At 41.9% G+C, this 21,675-nt stretch overlaps 1 protein-coding gene across 1 annotated transcript in view; it reads right to left on the minus strand.

The window, feature by feature from the left end:
* Nucleotides 1–417: 417 nt before the first annotated feature.
* The window catches only part of STRIP2 (striatin interacting protein 2), a 38,065-nt gene continuing 16,807 nt past the window's right edge, over nucleotides 418–21,675 (minus strand). Inside the window, exons 13-21 of the mRNA XM_074367077.1 lie at nucleotides 21,130–21,201; nucleotides 18,455–18,529; nucleotides 17,665–17,762; nucleotides 17,079–17,205; nucleotides 14,486–14,586; nucleotides 11,240–11,306; nucleotides 3,988–4,092; nucleotides 2,766–2,970; nucleotides 418–733 (exon numbers count right to left, since the gene is read on the minus strand). Of these exons, the coding sequence (XP_074223178.1) occupies nucleotides 483–733; nucleotides 2,766–2,970; nucleotides 3,988–4,092; nucleotides 11,240–11,306; nucleotides 14,486–14,586; nucleotides 17,079–17,205; nucleotides 17,665–17,762; nucleotides 18,455–18,529; nucleotides 21,130–21,201 (1,101 nt within the window). The 3' untranslated portion in view covers nucleotides 418–482. The remainder of the gene's footprint in view (nucleotides 734–2,765; nucleotides 2,971–3,987; nucleotides 4,093–11,239; nucleotides 11,307–14,485; nucleotides 14,587–17,078; nucleotides 17,206–17,664; nucleotides 17,763–18,454; nucleotides 18,530–21,129; nucleotides 21,202–21,675) is intronic.

Below are 21,675 nucleotides of genomic sequence, written 5' to 3' on the forward strand. Positions count from 1 at the left end.
ATACACACTTAATTTCAAAGTTGGGTTTGCCAAACCTCTGGTAATCCAAGGTGAGCAAGAAGAAAATGTTCTCCCTATTTTATGACCTGCACCTCCCATTACCTATAATGAATGCCATAGGTCAAATGCCACAGTAAACTTATCCTCACTCTTGGGGCTGGCAAAGGCTAATGCAGGGAGCGGTCCCACAAAAGAGCCTGTCCAGGACTGATCCAGCAGGAGTTTTCAAGGGCAATTGGGCACCCAGCTGACCCCAGGGCAAGTTGATCAATTTTTTATGACTCAGGAGCCCAGCCGGGTACTATCTTCAGGCCTAATAGCCCCCAGAATAGTCTTGAACAACACTGGATGCCCTTGAGCTGGGCCAGCTCTCCCCTGGACAAGCACTCCTAGAGCTAGAAACAAAGGCTGAATGGGCAGGGTAGGCAGAGCACCATTTATTGGAGCCAACCCCTATCTATCAGATGCTTGTTGACAAGAGCTCAGTGATTCTGGAGCAGCTCCTCCCAACAGATGGGCTGTGAAAATACCTCTCTCTCCAGCCAGAGCTCATATGAATAGTGGAAATCCTCAGGCAGATCCAACCTCTGCCCCAGCACACTCTGCAAGCAGTTATCTACAGGTGAAAACTCAGAGTCCTGGGGTCTGTCATACCGGCGGCTGTTAAAAGCCTCAATGTTGGCCCTCAAGGTGCATTCTTCTGCTTGGAAGTCCCACGGCCTGGCATCGATGTCTGTGTTGGGAAGACAGGAAGAAAAAGATGTATACAACTCAGGACACCGCTCCTCTTAGCAGAGAGCATGGTCTATGGGATACCAACAATGGAACTGCTCAGAATTTCCTTTTTTGTAAAGAGCAATGTACAAAGTAAGTATATAACATGCTGCCACTCAGGTTTAAAAAATGCTTATATATGCAGAGACTGTCTTTGGAAGAGTCTGGAAACTGGTTAACAGTGATTACCACTGAGAAAGAAATGAGGGCCCCGAAGGAGGAAGACTTCTTTTTATTGTATTTTCTTTTTATTATTTCACTTTCTTAGAAGATATATATATTATATTTTCCAAAACAGCAACTCAGTTCTCTTTATTGATGTCTCCTTGGGGATGGGTGTTTCTCATTTGAATGAAATCACCAGTTTTCAAGGAATCGTAAGAGGCAGGAAGGGGCACAAGAAGGAGAATCAGAATGGAGCAATTACTGAAGACTCTCCTGATTCCCTGGGACCTCCCTCAGCACATGATAAATCTATTTTATTTGGCAGCTTATGTTAAGAGTATGAGGTGAAGGCTTCCAAGGAAGTGAAAGCAGAAAACAAGCTGCTTTGCTTCTATTTATCCCTCTTAGACTCTTATTTCAGGGCCAGAGATACATATTTCCCAGACCTTTTATGGCCCATACTCAACAAGTACAGTTTGGGTTTGGGCTCATGATGGCAGCAGCAACAGAAGTGCCATTTGCAGGATAAAACATTTCCACGTTTTAAAATCGACAAGAATTTAGATAGTTAATTGTGCTTTATGTCTTATAGTAGAAGTTGCATCCTGGCTTGTTATCTGCCAATCATATGCTTCCCTTAGTTCTCTGAGCTCTTTACAGCAGTTCAGGGAGGTGACAAACCCCAGCAAAGACAAGTCATTAGTCAACTAACCATGAACTCTCAAACACAATTATGCAAATAATGGTCAAATCCCACTACAGCAAATGTCAATACAATGAAACAAGCTCTCCAAAATAAAGTCTTCCAACTCCAGTCAGCCTACAATATCTTGGTAGGTCAACCAGATGTATAATGTCTCCTGATGTGAAGCAATAAGCAGTTCGTTATAGTGCGTTACTAGAATGTACTACAGCCAAAATTGTTTTATTGAATTCATCAAAACTTTAGATCTATCTTAGTTTACAGGTAATACCAGAAATAGAGAAATAAGGTAAATTAAACCACAAAGAAGCAAGCAGACAAATCCAGAAGGTAGATATTCTGCAGAACAACTGTCTCAGTTCTTCAATTAAGTCAGTGTTATGGAAAAAAAAAACCCAAAAAACCCCAAAACCAAAAAACACAAAACCCTGCAGATTCGAAATAAAAGGTTATAACAACCAATGGAATTTGCAGTCCTGGGTTGGATCATGACTTGGAAAAAATAGCTTTAAAGAACATTTTGGGGCAACTGGGGAATTCTGAACATGGACTTGTTTATTAGGTAAAATGAAAATGTACTGATATGGAAAGGTGGAGATAATGTTAACCAAAAAGAGAAGACTATAAAATAGCATACACAATTTATTTTCATTTAAATAAAATGTACATGTATATGTAAAGAAAAAATCTGGAAGAATATACACAAGATTTTAGTGGCAATTTTGAGGTGGTACAAATATGGCATAATTATGGTAATATATATGGTAATATAGTAAAATGTTTGCTTACTTGTATTTTCTAACTGCTTTGTAATAATAAAAGGTTATCTTAATTTTAAACATTTCTCAGAGAAACATGTCACTTAAAGGAATGTTTTGGAAAGGGGCAATTATCGCTCAATTTACTTGTTTTATAAAATGGATTTTCGTAGTTTACATAGGACAGAGTACATGCTGGAATTTGGGGCAGTGCCTTAAGGTTTGTTTCATCAGCACCTGACTATAATCACATATTTTCTCATCTAAAATATGTAACAGTTCATACCAAAAGAGTAGAGATGTTTATTTAGTTTTGTTTAAACACTGGGCAACTTCTAAAGGTCAAAAGCTCTGAGAAAACTCACCATTCCCATAAGCCCAGTCATCATTCATGCGGTGGCGTACTTTCTGGTAAATGGCTGACATCGTTTTCATGTTGCTTTTCCTCCACTGGCGCCCCAGGTACTTGGTCTGTATTTTTAGCAGCTTTAGGACATAAAGTTGCAGCATGGCCTGTTTGACCTTGAGGGCCCGCTTTAAGATTGGAGCAGATTTAAACACTACCAGCATCTGCCCATTTAAAGAGGGGTGGGAGTGAAGAAAGACAGATAAGGATCGAAAGTTTCTTAGAATTTCCAGCTCACAAATTAAGACAAACCTGGCTAACCTCAGACTACCCTGGGAGCTTTGGGAAATCTATGGCCCAGGCTCCACTTAGACTTAGTCTTTAAGAGCAGAGAGGAACCACTCCATTTATATTTCACAATTCAAAATTTCTAATATTCAAAGTGCAAAAATATCTTGCCAGCCATACATCCCATTTCCACTATTAACAGTTTCCTGTGTATCTTTTGGAGATAACTCTATATATGCATATATTACTTTTATTAACAAAGATGATAGCAACTACATATCCTTCCACATTGTTCCATACCTTGACTTTTATTTAACAATATATCTTGAAAATTATTCCACAGCAATATATAACTGCCTCATTCATATATATATATATATATATATATATATATATATTTATTTATTTATTTATTTATTTATTTATTTATTTATTTATTGAAGCATAGTCAGTTTACAATGTGTCAATTTCTGGTGTACAGCATAATGCTTCAGTCATACATGAACATACATATATTCATTTTCATATTGCCTCATTCATTTTAATGGTTGTGTTAATACTCTATTGTAAGGATATACCATAAATTATTTAACCAGTTGCTCCCATATAAATGAGCATTTAGCCTGTTTCCAATCATTCATGATTACAAATAATGCTGCAATGAATAATTTGAGGCGTGTATCATTTGGGATGTGTGACTGTAATAAAAAAACAATGCTAACCTCCCTACCAGAGCTGCCCTCAGGGAGGGTACATATTCAGTTCCCTGAAAAGAAATGGACCGGTAAATAATTATTTCATATAGAATAAATGCCCAGAATTAGGAAGTGCCAAATCTTATGGAGCATTTAGTGTCTATCTATTGAGCTCGCAATGCATAAAGTCCATATTTACCAAAGATTAAAAAAAAAAAAATCAGTTAGCTGGACACCATGATCTGAAGCCCAACTCACCATGGTCCTGGAATGCTTCCATTTGGTCAGTTTATTGAGCAGCCTCAGAAGGTTAATGCAGGAAAAGAGGTTCCTCCAGCAGAACTGGTTGTTGTCTCCAGCTTCCTGTAATAAGAGATGCCCATCATTATCTCAACACCTCCAAGGCTTTTCTTCCCACAAAAGTCTGGAAGTCACTGTTGGTCAGTTTAGGTGAGGCCTTCCACAGAAAATGCTACCTCCTTTCCATCCTTCTCTTCACATACTGAAGCTCAAAGCAAGCAATTTTCTTCACCTGAAAACACACAGCTGCCAATCCTGGAAGACACTGTACCTAGAGCAAGTACTGGTGAGAAAGATGATATCTGAACACAGGAACTTCACTGAAGCAAGCTTTCTGCTTGAGGATCAGAAAAGAGATGATAGAATTTTACCCCATATACTTTGCACTTAAGTAAGCTATGTTTGTAACTGTTAGGAGTTATTCTGGTAGATTTCAAACTATGTTAGATGGATCTGATATTCATTATAGTTGAATTTTTTAAAATCAACCCCCACCCTCCTTTATCAAACCATATTGCAGTAAATTGCTTAATTCTCTAGCATGGAAGGAAAAACGGCAGATGGTTAATTCTAACCAGGTGTTTCTCTTGAATGTTTCTTGATAGCTTGTGAGCACTCAACCAGAGATAACAGATGGATGTCAGATCAGAAACAGGTATCTACTCATAGAAACATCTCTCAGGAACAAAAATAAGAGCCCTTTTGGATTTGGGGGCCTATAAATATATTTTGGTGTCAGAAGCTATATAAATCAATGAGCACACATGGTGGTCAAACTAACATCTTGGGAATTCCTCACACCTACAAGGTAAGAGGAAATGTAGGAGTGGGAGATGTGTAGAAGTGAGCTGCTGTCTGGTGAATGGAAGATTACACCCTTCTCTTCCAAATTAGCTTGAAGCAAGCAAAGCAGACACACATCAGTTGTAGAATGAACAGCCAAGATTTTTGAGACTATTAGTTTCTCCTAAGAAATAAGTAAGACTGAGGATCAAAAAGTTGCAGGGAGACTTTTAAGAAATATTATTTAGAAATAACGTTCTCCTTCCTGTAGTAAACGTTCAATATTGTATTTAGAACTAGTCCCAGGAGAACCATCTGTTTCATTCTAAGAGAAACTTCCATGGGAGTTTCCACTCTAGTGCATTAGCTAATCTGGCTTGCCCCAAACAGATCAGATTTTATAGATGTTATATCTTGTGTGGCTGACAGAGACAAACTTATAAATGTTTATTTTTTAAAAAGGAGCAAGGACAATAAAAAACATATGCGAGAGGTAAGTCTATTTCCTCTGTGGGCTTCCTTTATTCTGACTTCTAATATGGCAGCATCATTAAAAGCACTGCATTCCTTAGCACCTCAAAGAATAGGGGTGGGGGCATGGCCTTGCAAAAGAAGCAACGGAGTAGGCACCAGACACCTGGGTTATGGCTTCAGCTCTAGCTGTATCATCTTAGGCAAGTAATTTCCCTGTTTCCTGTGAGAGGCTGAACTAAGATAACTTTTAAGGTCCTTTTAGCTCCGACCATTCAATAATTCTATGATTTACTTTCTCCAGTTGGCTTAAAAGTTTAAGTTTTGAGTGAGAGTAAGCTGACTGTGACTGCCTTTTCTTCAGAGCTCAGTCTCAAGAGTCCCAGGAGCCGCTCCAGTCCCCTCCTGAAGCTAGTCTCACCTGCCCAGGGCCTTGCTCTCCTTTCTTTCTAATAATGCCTCCTTGGTGACTACAACTAGCCCCACTTCTTGCACCACCAGATGCTGTCTGGAGCGGGCACTGAAAGCACACATGCTGGTCAGTGCTCTCTCTGGATAGCTGAGCCCAGGCGTGTTGTCTCCTTTGCCTGCAGCAGCAGGCTCTACATGGACCCTGCTCAAGACTTCTTCCTTTTTCCAATCCAGCAAATAATCTTTTTTCCTGGAAGTCCTTTTAGCTCCATGGGACCCTTTCCAGATTTGCCATACTTGAGGGTTTTTTCCTTTAAAGTTCATTTAAGGCAAGTCACCTTCTTCTTTTCTTTTTCTTTTTTTTCAGGACTCTGCATATAAAGTAAGATACAAACTTCTGTGGGGGATATATTTTGTTAACAGCAGCACTTGGCCATGTTCTCTTGTTCCTGGTACTTAGCACTATCCAAAGCAAGACCTTTACTTACGTTTGGTCAGCTAAAATTAAAAAGAAAACGTTTGCCCTTAGTTCCACTCTCACAAATAAATATTTGTTTGCATGCACTTTGGGTCTGAAGATTCAGTTCAGGGACCACATTCTACTCTTCCAGAGAATCTCTAAGGCAATACAAGGGTTTGTTCTCAAAGATCCATCCATAGCTCAGCCTAGTGACTAAGCCAAATAAAAACCCAGGCTTAAGCAAATTAAGTGGTTATTTAACTCAGATGGTTGTGGAAAGAAAAAACAGAATGTTTCTTCCTTTTGTACAGAGGAAATCAGATTGGTTAGGAGCTGAACACTATAAAGGAGTTAGCTGTTTTAGTCCAATTCTGTTATCCATAGAAGCAAAACCTGAGGCCCAGAAAGAGGAAGGCGGTTTGGCCAAGGTCATATGGTAAGTGCCCCAACCAGGGCTTGAACCTAGATCTCCAGTACTCACCGAATTCTAAAACTTTGTCTTTATTTACTGTTCATCTTCTGGTTGCACTTCTGGAGTCCTAGACACAAATTCCTAAGAGAAAATTTGGTTTGATTCTCTAATTTCTCAGCTTCTTGCAGACTTAATAGTAGAGAAGTTCTTTCTTATGTCCCATTATAATTCTTACTTCAAACAAACAAGAGCAGCAACAACAAAATAGTGAGGTTTCCTGCTTTTAAGGGGAGCGACTGAGCCATTAAAGAGGTGCTGCTAAGTGTTAAATCTAGTACATTTCAAATCGTCTCAACAGCTTATTGACGTCTTGAAGTGATGATTACTACTTTCAGATCGAAAACCAGCTCAACGAGAAATTGAAATTATTAATATTAACTTAGTCTTTTTCAATGAATCTAGAATTTTAGAGTCCAAGGAAAGTTGATGCTCATATAGTGGTCCAATCTCTCCTTTTATACATGAAACACCTACAGCTTGCAGGAAACTTGCTCAAGATCACTTCGAGCTGTAGTGGCAAAGCCAGGTCTGTCTGTCTTGTCTATACTACAAACTAGTCTATTTCTTTCCTTTGGGCTTCAGATTTTTCATGCCATGTCAGCCTGGCATTTATTTAAACCTACTTGCAAAAACATTTGCTAGGTTATAATACTTAGAGATTGAAAACTCACAATAATAGCCATTTCTTGGTAAATGGTTCTTTTAATTTCTTTATTATGGTTCACATAGCTGAAAGTGAAGTCATTTTTAGCTTAGATTTTCTTTTCCTACAGTGTCTTAGAATAATTTCCTTATCATATGGATTTCTGAAAATTAAGTTACTGCTAGATTAAGGACCTAGATCTAGGTATCGTAAGAGAGTTAACAATTCTCAAAAGTAGTGTGAGGGGGTAAAGAGGAAGGAGAAAAGAAAATTTCAAAGTCATTTGGGGAGTTTTAGCAAACTGATTGTGCCCTGGGGAGGCACCGGGGTATGTGAATTTGAAAATCACCCCAGAGATTCTAATCTCCTTTCACACCCACTACAGAAATGCTGACCAACAGGGAAATTGATAAAATGCTAAAAATCCATTTGTCCATGGTCCTTCCTCTGTATAAATACCTCATGGAAAATGGACATATACCTTATGATGTGTTCACATTTTATCTAGGATGAAGAAACAATAGTGCTAATGGCATTATTGGTTTTAAATAGTGATGGTGAATGTCAGAGGTCATTCAGCTTTGTATTTACAGAGGTCACAAATCACTGGCTAAATAGTGCCTGCTAGGAATGCTAGAGAACTGAACACTTGAACAGAAAGAAAACAAAAATCAAAATAATAACAACAAAAGTCTTCTGGGATATCTATAAATATCTAGATTAGGAAGTCAGGAAAACTAAATTTGATGAGGATAGATTAAAGGATCAGGTATATAAATTTAAGTTACGTGAATATATTTTCATAGGTCTTTCTGAATATCAATCAAACCCAAATTTGAGGAATGCCAAACATTTCTTTGCAAATGGCTAGTGACCCACTGCTTTAGACAACACTTCACTACTCCACCTGTTTCCCTATCAGTAGAGGGTGGGATTGGGAAGATTCTTAGAAACTTCTAGCTCTGATACTCAATAACTCCCAAATAGAATGTATGTTTATTTATAAATTATAAATGCACTGTTATAATAACATGATGTATGTTATAAAGTACACATAAATATAGAAAGTAAAAAGGATATTAATACATTTAAAAGATCTGACATAGCCCACCCCTAAAGCATCATGTTGCACATCCTACTCTTCCTACCACTGCTCTAACCACCCCCCCTCCCCCCGGATGCTGAGCTTCCTACAGTATTTGTTGAGGCCATACCCACTGCCTTCTTTGGGAACCTCCTTCTAAGGACCATACCTAACTTCCACACAATCATACATTCCCCATCTGTCTCTTATGTTTGGAATTTAATTTGGTTTTTTCCTAGTTTAGTGGATTGAATTTGAATATAGACTTTTGGAGATCCAGAAATTGTAAGCCTTCCTACACCAGGTGGGTGAGGAAACTGTTCAGTACATGGGTAAAAATGGCCTACTGCTGAGCTAAATATTTTGACAAAATGAGAAGACTTTAGAAATTAATGTGCCATTAACGTTGCCTTTATTTCATGCCCATCTTATGTGTAGTTGGAGTTCCAAATGAAGTCGAACTCAGTTCAAATCCAGAAAACAGAAAACAAATCAAGACTACCTTAGCCAAGTAATTCCACTTCTGGAATTTATCTTAAGGAAATAATGAGAGATGAGGTCCAAGATTCATGTGCAAGGATGTTCATTTTGAAGTTATACGAAGAACACTGAAATAAATACCCAGCAATAGTAGAAATCGATCATTTAAAAAAATTAAGTAGTGGAATATTATGTGTAGCTATTAAAAATTATGTTCTCAAGAATGCTTAATAAAATCATATTATGAACATTTAAATTTTATTGTATGAATTGAAACATGTAAAGTCCTTATTTTCTTAAATAATATGTGTGTATACATATATAAGTGAATATATACATATATATATGGTTAACTGCCACAAAATATTAACAGTGGTTATATTTGGGTAATATAACTAGGGTATTTTTATTTTTTCCTCATAATTTTCTGTATTTCTCCAATTTTCTGCAATAGTATATGTCAATTTTAAAATCAGGAAAATACTTAAAATGTTTAAGAAAATCCTATACACTTAGAGTGCTATATATTTTTTGTGTTTACAATTAATTCACTGAGCCTGAAAAAGAGATAAGTTTTACTCATATAAACACTAGTCCTTTCTGAGTGCAGAAGCCATCAGTTTAGATAAGCAAACCACTATATTGAGGATCTATGTGGAGTTAACTTGCTACTTAAATCCATGATTGGGCTCAGGGAAGAACTTCTAAGATCAAGTAAAAAAAAAAAAAAAAATCTGTGGTTACCAAATAAAACCACCAGGTGCCACTGTTGCTTCACAGAAGGACAAAAATACCTAGCATGAATCTGTTTTTCATTAAGAATGGACACATGCTTCCACTCTTAGATAATAATAAAGACTTCTCAGAGGCATAACAAGTATTTCGATAATTTTATGCTCATATCCAAAAATGTCAATTGGAAGAGAGATGAAAGTGTAGTGCCTATCGATTCCTACTTATGGGATTGAGAAAAGAGGTCATAAAAGCTGACTTTATGTTTTGAAATAACCTACTAATGGTAGAGTTTTAATGCTATCTGTGTAGCACCGTTTCCGTGAGAAAGTGCATTCCTCATTCCAACTCTGAAAGGCAGGGATGCAAGTCTCCACCCTGGCTCTGCTGCTTTCAACTGTGAGGTTTTGGTAGTTAATTAACTTCTGCATCTATAAAACACTAATGCCAACCTCATACAGTTGTTTTAAAGATTGAATAACATCATAAACAGGGTTAGACAACTTATTACCTCTCCCTGCAGGGGTAAGAGGCTCCCAGCTTCCTTCACTAATGAGACCACATCTAAATAAAACACGGACTCTCTACCTCCAAGGTGCTAGACTTGGTGTCTCAGGACGAGAGTCTTTCCCTAATTCAGGGTCTGTCATCTAATGAGAAGTAGACCTGACAAGCCACTTTATCCAATAGGCCCTCAGGTTTCTTATCTTTGAAGTAAGTGGTTGAGCCAAATGGCTTTTAGGTCCCCTCCAGCCAAGAATCCTGTGGTTCTATGAAACTTTTGGCACAGAAGGTAACATTCTACTTTCACACAATATACTTTTCTGATGTGACATTTTGCAGGTATTAAAGTTGGGGGACAAGGGGTGGGGGCACACATGGGTGCCATCATCAGATCATTTATTGAGCTTCTTCCATGTACTGAACATGGTGCTAGACTCTGGGGATATAAAAATGAAGATGATACTGTCTCTTCCTTTAAGGAGTTTTCAGTCAAGTGGAGAAACAGATATAGATGAAAATTACAGTGCAGCAGGGTAAGGGTATGGGCTGAGGCATATCTAAGGAGCTGCAGCCACACATGATGAGGTAAACACTCGATCTGCAACATGCTGTTGATCACTCAGTTTCACAGGATTCAGAATAACTCTGAGGGATTTTTTCTGATTTGCCTAGAGCTGTTTCCAGCACGAGGAACTTTCTGGGTCATCTTTCTGTGGTCATACCAACTTTCGCCTCAGAGAGACCTACGCAAGGTATTTTCTGAAGCACATACTCTTGGGTTTTATAACCGGTATGAAAATGAGAACAGCCTGTAGCATGGCAGACAGAAGACAGATGACTGCTTTAGGCTAGACCAGAAGAGATTCTCCTGCCATTGAGCACAGATGTTCACGTTCAATTTCAGTCCCATTATCTTTCTAAATTTCCTCTCCTCCTTAGTGTTTTTCACTGACCCTTTTCTCTACAAATGCTATGCTCAGCTTTTCCAAATCTTTCTCAACTGGGTCAGCAGCTCTGAACCTCTACTGCCCCTGTGCTCTTGCCAATATGCCTTTATTGACCTGAGACTCCCAAACCAGGGCATTAACGGGCTGGAGAAGAAAAGGAAGAGCAAATACCAACCTCTGCCACTTGGCAATTTCAAAGGCTACCAAATCCCCATCTGCTTACCAGACTCTCCGTAGTAAGCTCCGGCAAATCCTGGATGGTACAGCAAGGGTAATCCAGGACCGAGATGCTGCAAGATGCAGAGATAAGGACAGGCTTTAGGTAAATGGCAATGGCAGGAAAACAGCTACATCTGAAAGGGCAGGCATTCTCTCTCTTCAGCAGGCCTCATTCTTGTCCCAAATTGCTTAGTGACTTCAGCTGAAACTGAGGGTTCTGGTGCGAGGCAACTCCACATCCAGTTTCCTTTCCTTATAGCCTTGAGAGGAACCAACAGAGTTCTTTCACCCTGGCCCCCACCTGGCAGAGGCAAGAGAAAGCAGAAAGAGAGCCCCTATATAGCCACCTTTCTCCTCCTTTTTTTTTTTTTTAAAGGAATACATAAGCTTGTGTGTATTTGTGTTTGAATTTAAGTGTTTATGCACTAATAAAACTGTGCTCCCAGAGATACTGCTCAAACTTATCCCACTTAATAACCACATGTGGATGTGAGGATGAAAAGAAGACCTCTCTTGTGTCTCTTACCAGATGTCCTGAAAGCCAGAAACTCTGGGGAATGATCACAGAAGCCACTGCTAGAGGAAGCTTGAGACAGGAGACAGCTTCCTGCAGCAGGGCCAATCTAGTAGCTCAAAAATGGTAATAGCATTTGCTCCCAAAACCGACAGTGGGGAACTGCCAGGGAGCTGGAGTCTCTGTGGTGAGCCCAGGGAAGCAGGCACGAGTCAGTAGGGGAAATAAGGCACTGCGTGATGACAGGGACACAGTCACTCAAAATAACAGCTCTCTTTTTTTCCTCTTCTCCCTTCTTCATTGGTACAATGCAGAATTTTAGACTCGCTAATTTTTAATGCTCCTTCTGGTTCCAACATTCCATGAGGGTTTAAACACCAATCCATCTGATGTAGAGCAGCTGGAAATGGACAAAGGCTGTTGGCAAAGTAGAGGCTGTAAAGAGGTATAGGATTCCTTGGACCTATCTCTACACTTCAAAAGTCAAACCTTCTATCCAAGCAAAAGGCAACAATTTATTGGGCTAGAAACGCTGACTTTTGTCCAAGGAATCCACATAGATAACCTAAGTGGACCAGGGTAAGAGAGGAGAGGGCTGTGGATCTACCTACAGTGTTGCTCATCATCCTGCTTCACACTACTGGGCTCTCCCAGGGTTGCCAGATGCGTACTGTTCCATTAGGATAAACCTCCTTGGCTGCCTTATCCACTTATCTACCCACCTCCCACTGACAAAGGCCCATGGCAAAGTAGGTAGTGGCAACCAGGAAATGAGGGCGAGAAATTAAAGATGGATTTGTTCCAATCTCAGTGTATGAAATTCTAGCCTGAGGGGCTAGATAAAATAAAGTTACAAGTTTCTAGCCTGACTAGATTGTAAGAGCTGTGAGGAAACTGGGCAAAAATGAGCTGTGGGTCCTCGAGTTCTTGGGATCATGCAACAGTAAAGCTTATGGGCGATGCACAAGGGGACCTCTGTACCCAGGTCAACCTCAGCTAGTGGTATAGTCTGGCACTGCTCCCAGTTCCAAGTTGAACATGATGTACACCTACTGGGTTGTCTGTGCCCTGCTTCTAGGCCCATGGTGCAGGGGGTCATTTAGGTCCTAAACCCTGATCCCCCCCAGCCACAGTTGATTGATCCAAGGGTGGACATCTAATCCTGGGAATGTGGGACAAGGACTGAGAGCCAATTCAGTCTCCGAAGTGGCACTGGAATGTGTTTAGCTCACGTGGGCGTATTTCACCAAGTGGCTCAGTGGAGGGCTTCCTGGGCTTGCTACACTACAGACCACACCTGAGGCCCAGAGCTACATCTCTGTCATAAGTTCCTCAAGACGACATACCGCCCATTTTCTCCTAGTAAATTCACATTCTGTGTGAGCCAGGTCCAGCTGGTTTTGGTTACTTATACGAAGAGGGTTGACTGATACACACAGGTACCTTCATGAAGCTGTGGCCCTTACCCAGCCCAGCTTTCACTTTCATTTTCCCTGGTAACCCAACTAGCATGTCTTAAGTGGCATTTTTAAGGGGGCTGGTACACAAGTTTCTCTGTAATTAGGAAAAAAAAAAATTCTCCAATGCTTCTTCCAAACAGGAAAGGTAAAGCACTCTCATATAAGTTTACCTTAACTAATGCTTACAAAAGCTCTCTGATATAGTCAGAATAGGTATCAGTCTCATTTTAAAGATGAAAATACTATGGCTCAGAGAAACAAAGTATCTTACACTTGAGATTACACAGCCAGCACATGGCAGATCCAGGTCAGGAATTCACACCTTGTGACTTCAGGGTCCCTGAGTGTGTGGCTTAAACCACATATAAGTAGGCTGTCTCTCCAGGGTGGAGTTTCAGGCAGTACTGACAGACATCTCCTTGTTCCTCTCCAGTCACTTCAAGTGTCAGGTCAGCCTTATTCTACTTTAGGCTTTGCCTCTGGTAAAGCACTTCTGGTAAACTCCACTGATTAAAATGCTTCTAGTTTTTGTGAAAGAAGCAAACTGAGGAGCAAGGATCCTCCCTACTCCTCTCTGTTAACCTCCCAAGTCCCCACTTGGCTGGAACAATCCACAGCAACTGTGATCAGAAAGCAATCTGTGTTTTGATCCTGCCTCTGCTGCTTACTTAAGGGGGTCTCGCTAGTATGTTATCCTTAAGCAAGTCAGTTAACCTCTCTGAATTTGTTTCTGAATTGGTGAAATGGGAAAAGAACTTGATGTGTTTATCTCTTAGCACTGTTGAGGAGAGTAAATGAAATAATGGACATGAAAATACTGTATTTTTTTAAACTACAAATTGATCTAAGTAAAGGTCTATTATTTACCTTCAGTTACAGATTCTGTGTAACACTACAGTTTACAAAGTAGTGTAACTGATCCAACTTATGACATACTAAAATCAGGGCTGGCCAGACAAGTAGGCTGCTTCATAAAAAACATTTTCTGGATCCTTCTGCCACAGGGCTGAAATTTCATCGTTGCAGTTTCATTTCTTTGAGTCATGGCATTTTCAGTTTTCAAAACTATTAAACTATTAAAACACAAATATCCTTGTGAAGAGGTCAAATCATACACCCCATCAGCTAACACTTTAAGGGAATTAAATTTGACAGTGACAGTTCTAAGATATAAGGGACCTGGGACACCAGGAGAACTGAAAGGCAGCTCACAGACAATGCAATTTCTCACCAGCCCAAAATAGCCCTTTGAAATAAACCTGTCCACAGCCCCTACCTGTTTTTGGCAGTGATGTAGGACAAGATATTTTGATTGAAGAACTTCAGGATCAATGGAATACAGTTGGCAAATACCAAGTGTTGTGATACATATTCAAACTGAATTAAAAAGATAAGCAGAAAGGGAGCTTATTTGAGGGAGAATAGAAGGTCTGTATGAAAAAAAAGGAGGGGGGAAGCAAGTACAAGTCTAATATCCATTCCTAAGAATACCCACTGTCTACTTGTGTTATCAGGCTTCCTGTCTGGGAAGTGGGGAGAGCCATCTTCAGCTAGCTCATCCTACATAGAAAGGGACAATCTGCAGTGTATGTTCACTGCAAGCACCTGACCAAAAGCACAAAACATAAACAAGTCAGAAAGAAAATCCACTCCAGATAAATAGAAAGAATTGCTGTGAGATTTGTTCCTAAGCTCTACAGGAAAGGAAGGCTCCCTGAGGGGTTTGTCTTCCATACCAAAGCTCTGGTTCACAGTATTTCAACTGCGATTGATATAGCAGGAACAGGTGCAGCCTGGTCCCAGCAAGTGCTGGCATCACTCAGTCAGGATGGATACGGCACACAGTAACCAAATGAACCACTGGAATGTGGGCTCCAGTGTGAGTCTGGTTCACTGTATTAGCCTCCATACTTACAATATCAGCATTTTAATGAATGAATCAACAAGAGTCCTTCAGTCAACGTACACTGCACTGAGAGTAAGTTCAAGATCTCTTTGATGGGCTAAACACCAGAACACAGAACTCCATTTTGCTCTCTTGAATTGGGTTGGGGTTTACATCCAGGAAGACCTATTGGGGCAGTGTCATGGAGTTGTGTCACCTGAATTTTGCCTATGATATACACTAAGGAGCATCTGACAGTTTGTTTCCAGATCCAAAACCTAGACTGCTGGGACAGTGCAGAAACTGGGTTGAAAAAGCAGAGAAGTGTAGTGTTTTAAATCCCTTAGCCTTTCCTGATCACCAAGAAGTGGCCCTGGCAGCAAGGTCAGCTGCCCTCGGCCCCAGGTGTGTGGTTGGACGTAAGGAGTCAGCTTGTGTTGCCCATTTTTCTCTTCTGCTCAAGTATTTTTTCCATGGCAGCTGACCCTGGATATTTTCCAAGGCTTCAGATGAAGGAGCCAATACATACCTACTATCAAGTGATGGAAAACATTTTTCAGTTTGAGACATGTCTGTAGCCTTGTCAGGATTCACTGACACATTCTGGCAAGGCCCATTAAGCCACCCACCTGTCTGGCTGTTGATCCACATACTGCCCACTAAGAGAAGCAGACAGGAACACACATCCACAGTTCTCTGTTCTTTCTACTAGGCACACTCTCTCTCACTCACCCATCCTTACTCTTCCCAGCCCTGCTGCTGCTCAGCAAACATTGGCAGAAGAAGGGTGAGCATTCAGAGTACCCTAACACACCCTAAGATGTGTCTGAATGTACTCAAGTGGAGAAATATCCTGGTTTTACTGTCGAACCTGCCACGGACACAGACCCTGCAGGGGCTTCCCTGCTGAGGACCTGCTCTTCTACCAACAAGCTTGGTTCTCACTTCTTAGGAGGAAAATGGGGCAGAGCCTCTGTGCAGGAATGAGAAGACTCCCTCCCCTCTTCATGTCTCACCACAGAGAACATCCATTCACTGCCCCATGTTCTCCTGTATCTTTGCAATACCTGTAGCCAAGTCCATACTCTTAGCATGGCAAACAGGCCTTCATGGAGAAGCAGGTTCTTATCCTTTCTTAGCCTCAGTGGATAAAAGAAGGCTCACTTCATAGAGTTGAGAGAATTAAATGAGATCCTTCATGAGCTTAACAGAGAGCCGGGCACATTGTAAGTACTCAGTAACTGTGTGCTATCAGATGTATTATGATCTGCTGCTCCCTGTTGGCCTCTCCAGCTTCAAGTATCACCAGACCTCCCCACCTCCCTCCACCCCAGGCAGAACTAGGGCTACATTTAATCGGTTTCCAAAGGTACTTTGCTCTCTCTCCTCCGGATTTTCACAAATTAGCTTTTCTGCTTGAAATGCTTCCTGTCCTTCCTGACAACTCCTATATCCTGGATAACATCTGTTTCTTTCAGACTCAGGTTGGAAGTCACCTCTTCTCCACCTCAGGTTGGATTAATTGTCTCCATAGCAGCCAGTGCTTACCTGTATCACAGTACTTATCACTCATAACTGGCTATTTATATATCTGTATCCTTTACAAAACTTCAAAGCCCTTAAGAGCCAGAACTCTTATACAGAATTACATCTCAAATGTTAGAAAACTGCCTCACATACAGAAAAGCATGCTCAACATACCCACTCCTCTTTTTTTAGGTGACATGCTTGAATCCTGTCTTCCATTGCTTCAAAGCTGGCTGGGCATATTACCAAGAAGCTAGTGATTCCTACCCTTGGATAATGTTCAAAAAACACAGACAACTGCAGCTTCCTAGGACAATTCCCCACATCCCACCAAAGCCTGTGCAAAGGAAAGGCTGGAAGATGCTCAGCTGGACTACAAAGGCCCTTGTGTTCCTCCCTTGGGAGACAGGACCTGGAGGACACCTGAGGCCTGTGGAGAAGCCTCCTAGCCGCTCACCTGGTAGATATGGTTCAGTTTGAAGTGTTTGAGGAGTAGCAGGAGCAGGGCAGAGATACACTTCACAATGATCTCCTTGTGCCTGTTCACATCAATGCCCAACTTCATGCTCTGGAGAACAGTGATGCTACAATGGGGAGAGGAAGAGTCAGTGCACAGGGTGGCCTTAGAGAGAGGCCTACAAGGACCCGGGAATTTGGGTCAGACACAATATACACAACAGAGCCAGAACGTGAGAAACCTGAACTGTGCTAGGGAAACCTCCAGAGTTCCACTTACAAGCTTGTCTGGAGAAAAGCTCCTCTAATCTCTGTTTCTCTCTCTCCTTTGGCAAGCTCGTCCCTTGGCAATGTCCACCCACATACCTGTGCAGCCAGTCACTGGCACTGATGTTACCCTCCAGACTCTCATTTCTGAGCTAAAAAGAGCACAGCAGAGAGCACTGCAGTGGAAAGGGGCTGTTGGTGGCAGAGAGGAGATCTCTTGGAGACCACCCCTGTAAGTGTTAATAAGGTGGGGTGGAGACTAGAGGACCCCGCAGACAAGATAGCTAATGTTTAGCAGCTGCCCCCATTGAAGCACTCACGGCATCTCCTCAGGCAGGACATCTGCCAGGATATTGATAGAGTCTGTCTTAGCCTTGGAGGTGGGGGCTGCAGCCAGCAGAATCTTAAGCAGCGCAATCTGGGAAGTAGAAAATGAGGAAATCCATCCCTGTCCATCCCATTCAGCAAGGTTATTTTTCCACAACTCAGCAGCCCTAGGAGAAGTGTTTTAAAGCTTTCCTGTAAGTTCTTTCCTCAGTGACCAAATCTCCTCAGCCTCCAGAAAGGCAAACAGGTGCCCAGTCCTGACAGGCCCACCCATGAGGCTTAGGAGCCAGAAGGGAGCTTATGGGCTGTTTGGCTTCAAGACTGCTCTTTCCAAAGAGGATGGAAGGAGCAGAGTGAGAGGGGTAATGCCTGGAAATGAGGTGGGAAGTTTAAGCAAGGTCTTGCTCCCCGACCCTTTTCCTTCCTTTACTTCAGAGCATCAGCATCCTCACCGTAGCAGCCGGAGGCTACCTAGGACATGAGACCACAGCAGACCTCAGAAGAAGGCACCGACTTAGGCGGAGGGCCCCCAGTGCATCCTGCACGGATCCCACCTCCCTGTCCCTTCCTCCCAAGGAAGGACTTGGGAGTACAGCCAAGTCCTCCTTCCTGGGGGAGGAACCTTGAAGAAAGCTCGGCATTCTAATGTGTTGGAGAATGCCTTGCCTGAGGGGTGAAGGCTCAGGAAACAAGGTCAAAAGACAGGTGGTTCAGCTTAAAATGGCTCTCAGCTATCTGTTCTGCGTAGCCAGAAGGGCATCTCTGGCCCAGCCATCTCCTTACCATGTACTGGGGGAGGCTATACAGCATGCCCTGGTAGAGGATTTCACACGGTGTCTCTGGTACCACCTCTTCCCCCTATGGCAAGAAACACACAGTTTGCCCAGGCCATTTTCCAGTTGACCAAGACCTGGAGGGTGGCATGAGAAGAGCACTGAGCTGGGAGTCAGATATAGGTTTCTACCTTAGCTGTGTTAATGAGTCATTGTATGACCTTGGATAAGTTACTTTCCCTCTCTGAGACCTAGTTTCCTCTTCATAGGATAAGTGAGCTGGACTGGATCACCTTTAAGGGCTCTTCTAGCCCTGAGAATCTATGATTTTGGTTTTCCCGTTATCTGGAATCAATCCAGAACTCTTTCTATGTCACTTGCAAGGTCAGGAGTCAGAAATCTCACTGAGAAGTTGGCTCAGACCGCTGTTTTGCTGGATATATATGGGCTTAACTCAGGTCACAGGTATGCCTGGGACTAGAGCAGATACCCCACACAGAAGCACTTCCTATGGTGTCAATCTGAAGCCATCCGAGAGCTATGGGATGCTCTGAAGCCAGAAATGAGAGGTAGATGACTCAGTAGAGGGGGTTAATAAAGGAGCTGTGTAGCCTATGGCCTGGAAAGGCAGGAAGGAGTATTAGCAGGGAAGATTTTAGGTAGAAACTATTTTCTTTCCTTCTCCGTTACCCTCTACAACATCCCTTCCTCTTTTCTGACCAGCCCCCTCACACACAACTCTTTGTCCTTTTGATGATCTCATCTAAGCCTTCTATGACAGTAGGGAGACATGCGTCTCCACTGCTCAAGAGGCCACTCAGGCCATTGTCATCTTTGGCCAGTGCAGTCCTTCCTCCCCCCAGGTTCCTCCATTATAGGGCAAGGGTCACTGTCATGAGACCCTGAGGCAGGAAGGAGTAACTAGGCCATTTCTATCCCACACAACTGAGCTGCTGCTTAAATGGGCACAAGTCTTAACAACCCGGGCAATCCTGCATATTTGCCTTCTTGCTCTCTAGAAGGCCTATTTCATACCTTCTCCCCTCTTTAAACCCCTGGCCCACGGCCCCTCAACAGTTGCTGACCCTGACTCTCACTTCATGGACAAAACAGAAGCAATCAGACAGGCACAGCTTCATCTCAACACTAAATCTACCGGAGAGCCTTTCCCTTCCTTCTGGACATGAAGGGTAAACTGCCCGTGCTCCTATTAAAGGCCAGCCCTCCACTGGTGCTCGAGATCTCACACCCTTTTACTTCGTTGAATGTATCAGTTCTGTAATTTTCTCCTTTTTTTCTGGATCATCCCTTTTAGGACATAAACACACTCCAGTATCCCCTAGCTATAAGACTTTCCCTTGACCCCACATCCCCCTTTAGCTACCATCCCTTTTCTACCTTCCTCTTTACAATAAAACTTCTACATGGTTTGTCTATGTTGATTAAGTCTCCCTACTTTCTTTACATTCCTTTTTCCATACACTCCAACTAGGCTTCACCCCCATCATTTCACTTGAGGTTACTCTTAACAAGGTCCCCACTTATCACCATGTTGCCAGAGCCATGGTCTTATCATGCTCCATTTATCGGCAACATGTGACACAGCTGATCATCCTTTTCTTCTTGAAAGACTTTTTCTTAGCTTTTACAGTATCACAACCTCCTGGATTTCCTCTCACCTCACTGAGTATTTTTCTTATTCTTCTTTTCTGGCTCCTTTCCTGACTCTTCACACCCTCAACATACTGGTGTGCCCCAGGGCTTTGACCTGGGTTTGATCCTCTTTTCTAACTTTACTCCCTCCTCAGGTTATCTCAGCCAGTTCTGTGGCTTTTAACATTGTCAATGAGCCAACAGCTCCCAAATTTAATTCTCTAAGCCAGTCCTCTCTCTAGAACTCTGGACCCATATATCTAATGGCTTGACTATTCTGATGGATGTCTAATGGATGTGGTGTCTAAATGGTGTCTAAATATGACCAAAATAGAACCCTTAATAAAACAGACCTCTCTACCTTGACAAATGGTATTTATTCTTCATTGCCCTTTTGTCTCTCTATCCACATCCAATTGAACTGCAACTCTTGTCAGCTACACCTCCAAAATATAACCCAAATTCATCCACTTTTCCCTTTCTCTGCAATCACTACCCCAGTCCAGGATACCATCATCTCTCACCTTGACTATTTTAAGAGGTTCTTAACCTTCCTGCTTCTACTCTTTTCCTGATCTACCCTTTACAAAGCAGCCAGTGGTTTTTAAACAGGTAAATCAGATCATGTCACACCTCTGTTTAAAAATCTCCAAAGGCTTTCCTTTGCACTGAATCAACTTCAAGCTCCCTATCTTTGCTTACATATCCTGCATAAAGTGGCCCCAGACCACTTTTGACTCCATCTGAGGGTTAACTGTCACCTTCTTGGTGGTCTACACACCCTATCTGCACAATCTAAAGTAGTCTACTACATGATGTGTCATCCTGTTTAAATTTCCTTAACCATATCCACCATTCTCTGAAAGTCTTGTTTCCTTAATTATTTATTACTGTTTTTCTCCAACTTCAATGTATCATGAAAGTAGAGGCCTTGCTTTGCCTAGTATACAGCAGGAGTCCAACAGCATGCACACACATTCCATGACAGCACTGCAGATAAATCTCCTCCTGTGCAGGATTCCCTTGACTCACCAAAGACATGGGGCACTTCTCCAGCTCCTCCTCATTCTTGATCTGAACATCTGCGATGGAGATGTACTTGTGCTGGGGAAGGTAAGACACCAACAAGAGGCTGAGGGCCTCAATCACATGTGTACCAGCCTATTTCTTAACTTACACAGTGATAAGGAAACGTCCTGTTTATGTGTCTTTTATCCCAAATAGATCAATTACTCTCTGAAGGCAGGAGTCTTATTTATCTTTGAATCATGAATACCAGCAAAGTGCTTCATATATAGTATTTGTTTATTCCATGTTTCCATATTTGTTGAAGGGCAGCAAATAGCCTAGAATTTACCTTCAACCAAAGTGCAAGGGGAAGGCAAGAAGAGGACCTTGACCCTGGACTGCTGCCCTGAGAGTTTCACCACATGTGTATGTATGTGTATGCATGTGTGTACAGAGTGATGAGATGAGGTGGGCTAGGGTTCAAGGTCTGTGCAAGGAATGACTACTCTTATTCGTGCTCACACATGGATATTGAACCGACGCTACTCAATCCTGGGCCTGGGGAAGTTA

Source organism: Camelus bactrianus, chromosome 7 (genome assembly GCF_048773025.1).
Source record: "Camelus bactrianus isolate YW-2024 breed Bactrian camel chromosome 7, ASM4877302v1, whole genome shotgun sequence".
In the NCBI taxonomy this organism is placed as follows: Eukaryota; Metazoa; Chordata; class Mammalia; order Artiodactyla; family Camelidae; genus Camelus; species Camelus bactrianus.